This window comes from Gekko japonicus, unplaced genomic scaffold, assembly GCF_001447785.1.
Source record: "Gekko japonicus isolate JY-2015 unplaced genomic scaffold, Gekko_japonicus_V1.1 scaffold237, whole genome shotgun sequence".
In the NCBI taxonomy this organism is placed as follows: Eukaryota; Metazoa; Chordata; class Lepidosauria; order Squamata; family Gekkonidae; genus Gekko; species Gekko japonicus.
The window spans coordinates 789,991-800,793 of record NW_015161955.1 but is presented as its reverse complement, the minus strand read 5'-3'; the positions used below and the strand labels follow the sequence as shown (position 1 = coordinate 800,793).

Below are 10,803 nucleotides of genomic sequence, written 5' to 3'. Positions count from 1 at the left end.
TGTAAGAGTATATTACCCAGGTATTTGATGGTAGAGAAATACCTTTTACTGTCAAATCTTATCCACAATTGCAGTCTTTTTCTGGCATTTCTACCTGCACAAAAAGTTGTAGTACTAAACATAGTAGAGTTGGACATGAAATTCATGAAGCCCCACACGGATGTAAATATTACAATGAGTGTTCCCATTTTATTTTGCAATAAGGAGCTGTAAGCCCCTAATTTCTCCACCTCCATCAGCATAGGTGGGGGGACTCTTGCTCTTCCTTACTCATCTTCTACCTGACCGTGTTATTGGGAAAGACAGTTTGACACAGGACATTAAAGAAACATGAATTTCAACACAAGGTTATTTTTCAATGCAAGAATAAGTTTTTTATTACTGAACTTCCTTCAGTGTTTGCAAACAAAAAAAGCCTTCGAGCACTCCTGTGCTATAGAAATTATAAAAAAACCAAACAAATCCAACCGAACAACCTCTCTTGAGGTATGATTCTTCTTTTCGTCAACAGGTTTGTTATCTGAAACAAAATTTGAGTTTAGAGCCTACAATGCACAGAAATTTTAGAAGTCCCCCTCCAAGCAAATGAAGTTGTTTTTTAAAAAGCTTCTTTCCTGTCGTCCTAATTTTCACCATGTGCTTCATGCTTCTTGACCCCCTTGTTTGTTTACTTACCCTTTCCCTAAAAGCAGCACATAATTTGAGCCAAGGCTTCTCAAGGCACAGCTCCAGAAACTTTCAGAAAGTATCTGTGAACTGCCGAGTGCCAGCCCCCCCCCCCCCCCCGGTCAAAAGATGAGAACTCGCAGGTAGGCCTGATCCTCCGTTCTGCAAATAAAGCATTTTGTGGAAGGTGATCAGGATGCTCCACAGAACCCTCCTTTCAATGGCATGATTCAGACCTGGCTTTCCTTTCCTCCTGATCACTTTACTACCTAATGTGTGACCAAGATTTAAGCCCACGAGACACCTATTATAATGCTGTCAATACGTCCTTCTATGGGCATGGTTCAATGCAAGATAGCCGTATCAGTAGTCTAGGTTTGTCACTGCTGTAGACATTTTCTGCAACAAATTCCTAGTTTCTTGTGTAAAACTGCAAAGCGGTTCATGCAGAAAGATTCATTAGGTTTTGCAGTAACTATCACAATAAGATGAAAACCAAAGTTTGACTCTAGTGGCACCTTTAAGACCAACAAAAGTTTACTCCTGGTATATAAGCTTTTGTGTGCATGCACATAGAAGCTTATAACAGGAATAAAATGTCATTGGTTTTAAAGGTGCCACTGGACTCAAACTTTGGCTGCTTCAGACCAACACCCCCCTGAACAGTAAGATGAAGTCACATATTTAATGCAAACACATGTAAGGCCTCTAGTTAGTAAAAGGTCTTACTATTTTAGTTTAGCATACTTACTTGTGTCACTAACTTAACACAGCCAATCCCATTTCTACCAGCTTCATGTGAACCAGGCATCCAGCTTCATACAAAAACACTGTATAATCTGGCGAATGAGTCTAAAAGCAAGACACAGGGCTACGTCAAAAGGCAAAACAGCCACCAGGTTCAAAAGCAACATTAGGGTTTCCAAAACTACTGCGTGCAGGCAGATGGAATAAGGGGAGCTGACACTAGTGGGGCTTACAGGCAGCTGTAGATGAGAAAGCCTGCATCTGACCCAAAGCTGGTATGTGGAGAGAGAGGGCTTAGAACAGGGGTCTGGCCCATGAGCAACGGGCTTTTCTCCTGCTTCCTTCTGCGAGGCGGCGGCTGCTGCTGCATCACAGCGTGCTTTCTACCGGCTCCCTCAACTGTACTGGAGAGATATAAAGCCAAGCCTCCCTTCTCTCCATTGGCTAAAATCCCCTCCCTCCCCCACTCCAGGGAGGAAGGGACAGGGATGGAAAGAGAGAGAGCGCTGACTGCCGCTCAGAGGGACCGGAGTCCCTCTGGATTCGTACTTCTTACACCACAATGTCTGGGTCTTCCAAAGAAAGAGGGACAGACTGAAGAACTCTCCAGAGCTGAGTTTCCTCCAGGTTTGTCTGGGAAGGGGGGTGGGGCTTTCCTAAAGGGAAAAACATACACTGCATGCTTGGGGTTCCGCAAAGGCGAGCAAGATCCACAGCCCCCCCCCCCCATTGCTGCTGGCACCACCATGACTACATTGCCAGCCTCTCTCTCACCACTGCTACCTTTTTTGCTAGTTCACTTGCTGGCTGCAGTTTAATTTCTGTTTGTTTGCTCACTCATGCTCTTGCTCTGTCTTTTTGTGTGTTGTGAGCGTTAGCTGAGAAGGCAATCAACAGGCTACTGGGGCTGGACGCAGAGATTAAAAAGAGAAAAGGAGGGAGACACCCCCTCTCTGCGCGCGCGCGCACACACACACTGATCCTTCCTGCCCGGGAGAGGTCTTTTGCATTCAGCAGGCCGTAGCTGCCGCCACTGTACACACCCCTTCAGGTCCTGCAACCAGCCACTTCAGGTTGCTTCAGTCCCCAAGGGAAAAAACCTTCCCACTAGGGCTGGTTGGTTGGTGCATTGCACAAGCTCCGCAAGACGATTTCTCCCCCCCACACTTTAATTTACTGGGGGTCGATCGGAAGCTGACTTACATAGAAGGTGGTGGGCTTCCTGCTCTCCCCCCCAGGCACAGCCAGATGCAGGCGTTTTGAGGCATCTGGGTTCCAGAGGCAACCCCACCACATGCACACACGTGTCACATGTTGCTCCCTGCAGCACAGCCACTGAGTTGCAGTCATCACCCAGAGAGGAGACGAGCAGAGGAAGGCTATGCAAAGCGAGGGAAGGGGGAGCAGAAGGGGGTCCATCCCAGTACCACTTTTGACTGCTCAAGGGTCACGTCTTTTTAGCCCATCTTGGAGAAAAGCAATAGCCTGATGCACGACTGTGCAAAACACTTGGAATGCCAATGGCATGAAAGGGGGTGATCGTCTGCTTGCCTACGCTGGAGTAGGCTCTCCTGAAGTGAGTGGTACTTGCTTCCAAGATCTGTGCAGAATTTGGCTTACAGCTACTACCCAAAGTGGACAGCTCTGGAGGAGTGTTGTTGGAAACCCCATGCAGTTTTATTCTTGACTGGCGAAATCCCACAATCTGTTTCTTTTCCCATTTTAGGAATTTGGACTCTGTTTCTAAAGGGGGGGGGCAGGAAAGGAGGTTCTGCAGAGTTTCAAATTTGACTCTATACATGCTCAGAGACCAACAGTGTCTATATCCTCCTACTGCACCACCCTATGGTGTGTAACTTAAGATAGCTGCAAGGGCTGACCTTACTAAAGACTAAATCAAAGAGAAATTCCATTTTTAAGAGAGACAATAAGTGGAATTGATGGCCGTACCTTTAAAAAGTGAATTTTACCAACAATTCTTTAAAAGAAGCCTGCTATTGTTATTCACCTGCTATTGCCATTCGGCATCTGAAATCACCTTTATAAAGTTTATATCTCCAGTACCTCATTTTACATTTTATTGCAAGCATGGCTTGGCCTGGTGAAGTGACATTCATGTCAGATTCAGCCCTCATAACAAATGAGTTCGACACCCTGGCTTAGAAGGTCCAGCAGCAGATCTGCCCTTGCCTTCTTTCCCTCCTGTCCACGCACCCTCTTTCCATACAATTCAGAACAGGTACAGCTGTCTGTAGCATTTTTTTTTTTGCCCCCCATGGCTTAACTGCATGAAAGTGGGGTGTGTCACCCACTAGGAAGACAGAGGGAACGGGGATGCATCCAGGTCTAGCTTGGCTGTGGGATCCACCAGGAGCTCACCAGATTTTAAAATTTAATTTAATTAGATTTATATTCCACCCTACCCCAAAAACAGGCTCAGGGTGGCTCACAACAATTAAGCTTTAAATAAATAATAGCACCATATAACAAAATCAAGTCAAAACAATCAGACAATAAAACAATAAAGCCAGAAATACTACAAATATAAATAAGATGGCAGCAAAAGCAAGACAAAAACTCCAGGGCTGTCCTTAATGCCTCCTATAGGATGGATTAGTTCAAAGATGTAGTTCTGTGGGCAGGAGAGGCCGAGATGGTGAGAGCAGTGCGAGTAAGGCCGGTTGCGTAGCATTGTATAAAGGTTAGATGACCACCCTGAGGCACCCGTTAATAGGATGAAGGGGGAAAGCCCAGACCAGTATGAGAAGGATAAAGGTAATCTTACCAGCAAGGAAGCCTGGAGACATTTCCCTTGAACACAATCTATCATGGCCCACAATGCGTCTATGCTCCATTCAGGACAGTAAGGAATTCTTTCAGTTTTTGAATCACATAAGGAAGGTTTAAACCCAGCCAGCAAAACTTTGACTGCTTGAACAGGATGCTGCATAAGATTTGGAGGGATCTGACGTAACCTGAGGGAAAATTAAAGTTGGGGAATAAAAATACACATTGGAGACCACCTACAAGTCAGGGCCAGTTTAGACCATGGAAATACTTCCAATGTCACTCTGATATATTTATTTGTAAGAGTTAACCATGTGCATTTAAGCATCTTGGAGTTGGGAAGCTGCTATCTCAAGAATCTCAACAATTCCATGATGATTTCATGTAAACTTTTTGACCTGTGGCAATTAGAACATTCGCACTGTACTCCCAGGGACCACATACAAGCCACGCTGTGTAAGAATAAAGAACCACCAAGCCCTACATTCTGTTCACACAGTGGCCAACCAGCTACCTCTAGGAAGAGGAGGAGATTGGATGTATACCCCACCCTTCACTTGGAGTCTCAGAGCGGCTTACAAACTTCTTTCCCTTCCCCTCCCCACAACAGACACCCTGTGAGGTAGGTGGGGCTGAGAGAGCTCTGACAGAAACTGCTCTTTTTCAAGAATGGCTCTGTCAGAACTATGGCTTGCCAAAGGTCATCCAGCAGATGCAAGTGGAGGAGTGGAAAATCAAAATCTCCCAGATTAGAGTCTGCGCACTTAAGCCACAAGCACAACGACTGCAACAGCATCCTCCCACCCATGCTCCCCAGCGACTAATATAAAGAGGCATATTCTTGCCAGACATAACATCCACCAGGAACATGGTAAGCCATGTCATGCAGACCAGGCCTAACTCTCAAGCTGTATCCAAAAGGTTACTGGAGCATGCCACGTTCATATTCGGCCCAAGCCAAGTTTGCTGGTAGTTTAACTATGAACGAAGTATAACCTTACCTGCTCGTGGGCAACTTATCTGTCGCTCCATAGTCAACAAACAGAACCATAATCAGGAGGGGATTAAATTCTTTAACAGAAAGGAGTTTTGCTCTGTACCAGGAGCCATCAATGTACTGTGCAAGGCAAGGCATTTCTACAAAGAAGAAGCGAATCCGTTTTTTAAAAAAAACAACACTTTGTTTCTAAGGTTGCCTTAATTCAGCAACCAAACTTTAAAGCAAATTTACATTCTGTTGAAGCACAACTTTAAGATGAGGGAAAAGGGCATTAACAAATCCTCCAAATGGATTAGGAATTGTACTTTTGCTCCATATGCTGTCTTGTACATGTATCACAGGTATCATTCAATGTTGCAAAACTAGAGATGGGCATGAACCGCTTCACAAGCCAAAATTCAGCATGAACTTGGCCCAGTTAGGAACCCCTGAACCAACGATCACCTTCCCCTGAAAATTTACCGGACTTTTGTCCAGTTCGGCTGTTCAGACCATTTAAACCTAACAGCTGAGTGGCGTGGGTTCGCAGTTCACCTGTTAGGTTTAAATGGCTAAGCCATTTCATTGCTCCATTTCACTTTCTCCGCTTTCACTTTCTTCACTTTGAAGCAGGCAGAAGTGAAACAGATGGGTTAAATGGCTGCCCTGCACCCCAAACTAAAATTTTCCAGTTCATACCTATTCCAATGCAAAAGCACAGAACAACTAGCATTCTCCCTTTTCCAGTGACATACCTGGGATTAAGTGTCAGACTGGAGCATGGTTCAAAGGAAAGAAAGGCAACAAACAATTTATACAGATAAATATGTTTCTTGCTCCTCTTATTAGAAGAATTTGGCATACAAACACAGAGGCTTAGAAACATAGTCCATGTCTGCCTGGCATATGTAATTGTAGTGTATCAGGCCCCGACAGGGCCGGGCATGCCTGGACTTGCCCAGGCACAAACACCTCAAGCTTCATGCCAAAAGACAATGGGCCAGTAGGATCCTAGCCAGGCCCAATGAAAGGGCTAGGTCCCAGGCTGAGAGGCCAATAGGTCTCTTGGTCACTGTAAATAGCCTATCGGGAGTGGGGGGGTGTTTGGTGGTGGGTTTCTCTGAGGGAATATAAGCCGGCCTGTGAGCCGGTTAAGCTGTCTTTGTTCCTGACTAATAAAAGGTACGCTTAGCTGAAATCACTTCCCGTATGCATACTTTTCAGTAATATTTTAATTGTTATTTTTATTTAATTGGTTTTAGGATATTATGTGGATGAAAACTCAAAATACGTTCAATTGGAAAAACTGGCTTTTCATACTGGTACCTGTATATTAGCAGGAAAAGAATTTATAAGGTAGAACTGATGTTTGCTCCAAGACTTGCTTTACAACTTTTACCTTCTGTTAACAGAACGTATAAAGGCAGATTATGCAAGTATTTAATAGTTTCTAAGGAACATGATACCTTTTCGAAAATCAGTTAAACAGGGACAGGACTCAATGTTCTGATTCCACCAAGTCAAGGTTTCTTTAAGAGTTTTGCAGTCTGAATTCAAGTCAGTTCCACTGTCCTCTCTTTCACTCTTTAGGGTGGAATTCTCTGACTGATCAACAGAAATGTATACCTGAAACAAAAAAAAAAACCCAATCTCACTGAAACTTTAGTACTTTTAGTACTCTTACTCTTAATTTCACAGGAAACACGCAGCTGACAGAGCATTTCCCCTTTGCCCTCTCTCACAAACGGAATGGGCCACAAGGTCTCATGTTCTTCACTAACAGAGTGGAGTTAGAGTTTGATATTCTTCTGACTTGAACCTGATTAGGGATGCTTGTACATCCACCACTTGTGACGAGGCAGTGAATTTATCAAAGGGCTTGATACAAACCAGGCTAGGTTTATTTATTAATTTCGGCTTGTATTCCGCCCTCCCTGCGAGCTGGCTCAGAGCAGATCACAACAACATATCCACAATAGGAGTTAAAACATTTTCACAGTAAATAGTTAAAAGTTAAACTACAAGCTAAGAACAGTTGGCGCTGCAAATTCAATACAGCGGTCTTGAAAACTGGAGCCACTAGGCCATAAAGCAGACTGGCGGTCTTCACCTGACAGGCCGTACTAAGATGGAAACTTTAGCAAGGGAGGCCAATAGATGGAATAATTGGACACCAGCCGCCTCACCCGAAGGCCTGGCAGAGCAGCTGTTTTACAGGCCCCGTGGAACTGTAATAGGTCCCACAGGGCCAGGGCAGAAAAAGCCCTGGCCTTGGTCAAGGCTAAGCAGACGTCCATTGGGCTGGGGACAACCAGCAAATGTTGCTCCGCTGAGCGCAAGGCTCTCCAGGGCACATATGGGGAGAGGCGGTCCCTCAGATATGTCAGTCACTGGCTGCACAGGACTTTGAAGGTCAACACCAACACCTTGAAATTGATGCAGTACTCAATCAGGAGCCAGTGCAATTTGCGTAGCAAATGGGCTGCCACATTTCCCCCTAACTGGGGTTTCCGGATCAACTTCAAGGGCAAGTCCATGTAAAACAAGTTACAGTAATCAAGCCTGGAAGCAACCATTGCCAAGTCCTGGGGGGGAGATAAGGAACCAGTTGCCTGATCTAACGAAGATGACAGAATGCAGACCTGGCAACAGTAGTGACCTGGACCTCCATCAAGAGTAAGCGAAGATGACAGAATGCAGACCTGGCAACAGACCTCCATCGAGAGTAAGGCATCCAGAATTATCCCTAAGCTCCTCATCTTCTGAGCCCGCAGTAATGGTGTACCATCAAAGGCAGGGAGCCTGATTCCCAACCCAATCCCCCCTCCCCGGGATCAGGTACAGGACCTCCATCTTAGCTGGATTAAGTTTCAACCAACTCTGCTGTAACCACCCAGTCACAACCCCTAACACCCTGTCCAGGTTTTGCACAGCTAAGTCATAAATGTGTAAAATATGAATTAATGCAAATTACTGAACCTGGTAAAGTTTTACTGCTCTTGTCTTTTACATCATCAAATGAACGAACATTTTTATTTACACATCCTCCAATGCATTTCTGTAAAATAGCAATTAAAAGTTGGCACGACATGAAAATATTCACTTAATGCACTTAATACCTCATTTGGTGACACGAGGTGTGTTACTTTAACTGGAAAGAGCGCTCCAAGAACAGGCAAAGATGGGAAAGTGTATGGCGGAAGAAGAGGGGTGTCTATTTCAGACAACAGCAGTTCCTAGAACAAAGGAAGAATTAGGAAACCTTCAGGGCTTCAGAGACACTTAGGCAGGAACACAATATGTACACACATTCCCAAACTTCCTAGGTTTGCACCCGAATGCCACCAGGTCAGCATGTTAATGATGATAATCCGGGCCCTATTCCCTGGAACAGTCACTATGAGAATCAATGTATTATCTCAGCAGAAAATTACATTTCCCCAGCTTTTAAGATAACAGTGTTTTACGTGAAATGTTATTTCACTGAAACAGAAAGGCTCCCTTGAGAACTGATGCCTGGATTCTTCCTAATTAATTATTACTCATGCTGCTCAGACTCCTTGGTAAAGGTCCTTGACTGCTTCATACCCGCCCAAACAGGTAACAATTACTTCCATATATCATCTCCTTTAAGCAATGTGCAGGAGGTCGGAGCACTGCGGGAAGCCTTTTGTGGGGGAAAGGGAGGGGGGTAGGATATTGGACAAGTAGAAATGTTTGAATTAAAAATGAATGTAATTGAATATATCCTAATAAAATTGTTTTTAAGAAAAGCACCGCAGCCCAGACTGACTGCCACTATCAAAAAAATAAACTAAAAAGGATCATACTGTTAACTAGCTCTGGGAAGTAAATGGGCATCTAACACAAACAAGATTCAAATTACCAATGTAATAAGCAGCTTAAAAAGCAAGGGTTCTCAAAGTATTAAACTTTACCTCGTAACTAATTTCACAATTTTCTTCCAAAGGCTCATCACTGCATACTGCTATATTCTAAAACAAGAAAAGTTAACCTTATGTTACTGCTGAAAGTCTACACAAACAGTTTCAAGTTCGTTCATAAAGCAGAGATCAGTCCCTTCAAGAATGCTTTCCCCCCCATCCTTTTAATATTGCAGCCCTGTGTTCTGAAAAACATTCTAAAACCAGCACAAAGGAATCTTTTGAAATCAATCTATTTTCCATGGCTTACAAAGTCCAGAGGAATAAGAACTAGTCTGATATATAGAACTGACTGATCCACAGGACGATCTCTCTCTCTCTAAAGAATCCACAGGAGTGGCAGACTGACTTGTTCTCCATTGCCTGACTTGGAAGAGAGCCTTAAGAATCACAAAACTGAGGTTTCACTGAGACCTTGCATAGCACACTACTAAGCTGTTAAGATTTTCTCTTTCAAACAAACACAGGAGGGTAAATGGATTCAGTTACACTGACCACCACCTTAACCAGAGCTCCTCTTAATTAAGAGCTAAGTGTTCTCATGTGGATCAGAAATCAAAATCAAGTTAAATGCTTGGCTTTACCACAGCAACAACTGACAATGTTTTTCGAGAAAGATCAAGATGGGTAGCCGTGTTAGTCAGTCTGTAAGCAGTAGAAAAGAGTAAGAGTCCAGTAGCACCTTCAAGACTAACAAAATTTGTGGCAGGGTCTGAGCTTTCATGAGTCACAGCTCACTCTTTGTTAGTCTTTAAGGTGCTACTGGACTCGAATGTTTTCCGAGATACGTTTTCCCTATTCAGGCTATGTTCTACTACAGGCAATTAGGGTCTTTCTCACTTTTTCCAGACATTTGTAGAACTTGGTAAGAAGATGCTCTGGATTTAGCAAGGCATTACTTGGTTTTTATCCCACCTATCCCTTCAAGGAGCTCAGGGTAGTACATACAATTCTTCCCTCATAACTGCTCTGCAAGGTATGTAAATTTAAGAAACTAAGTTTTTTTGCGGCTTAGTGGGGAGTTGGGATACTGGCTTCCCCGTCCTAGTGCAACACTAACCATGTAAGGCCATGACCAGCTTTTCAATAAGCTCTCTGATTTGTCAAATGTTTGGTAAGAGCCAGCATGGTATAGTGGTTGACATATTTTACTTGGACCTAGGAGACCCAGATTCAAACACCCATTCTGCCATGGAAAAGCTCACTGGATGATCTTTGGCCTGTCACGATTTCAGCCCAACCTACCTCACAGGACTGTTGTGAGGATAAAACAGAGAAGAGAATGACGTGAGCCACTTTGGGTTCCCACTGGGCTGAATGGTGCATTATAAATGAAGTATCTAAATAAGGGTGGGTTATAAAATAAATAAAGCAATCGTTGAAAAAACCTGATACGTGGAACAATTGTAATCTAAAGGAAAGGGCCACAGCAAAATAACACTCCTGTATTATACTCTACAGAATTCTTAAAGTTGACAAAAAAATTACCAGTTTGGGTATATCCCCATCCTCCTCTTCACTGATGCAATGTTTGTGGTATGCCATGAACGAAGAAAGTGACATCCCACTAAAGAACAGCTTAACAGATATATTTTCCCATGGCCCATCTGGTCGTTCCTGTTTTTAAAAAGGCAAGCAAAATGATACTGTATCATCTTTTCTATCATTATAATGATGTAA

The 10,803-nt window shown here is 43.8% G+C and overlaps 1 protein-coding gene across 1 annotated transcript in view; it reads right to left on the bottom strand.

Moving 5' to 3' along the window:
- Positions 1-1,425: 1,425 nt before the first annotated feature.
- RNF17 (ring finger protein 17) overlaps positions 1,426-10,803 on the bottom strand; it is a 69,067-nt gene continuing 59,689 nt past the window's right edge. The window contains exons 29-35 of the mRNA XM_015429479.1: positions 10,612-10,740; positions 9,118-9,174; positions 8,299-8,415; positions 6,646-6,805; positions 5,202-5,337; positions 4,199-4,388; positions 1,426-1,518 (exon numbers count right to left, since the gene is read on the bottom strand). Coding sequence (XP_015284965.1) covers positions 1,426-1,518; positions 4,199-4,388; positions 5,202-5,337; positions 6,646-6,805; positions 8,299-8,415; positions 9,118-9,174; positions 10,612-10,740 — 882 coding nt within the window. The remainder of the gene's footprint in view (positions 1,519-4,198; positions 4,389-5,201; positions 5,338-6,645; positions 6,806-8,298; positions 8,416-9,117; positions 9,175-10,611; positions 10,741-10,803) is intronic.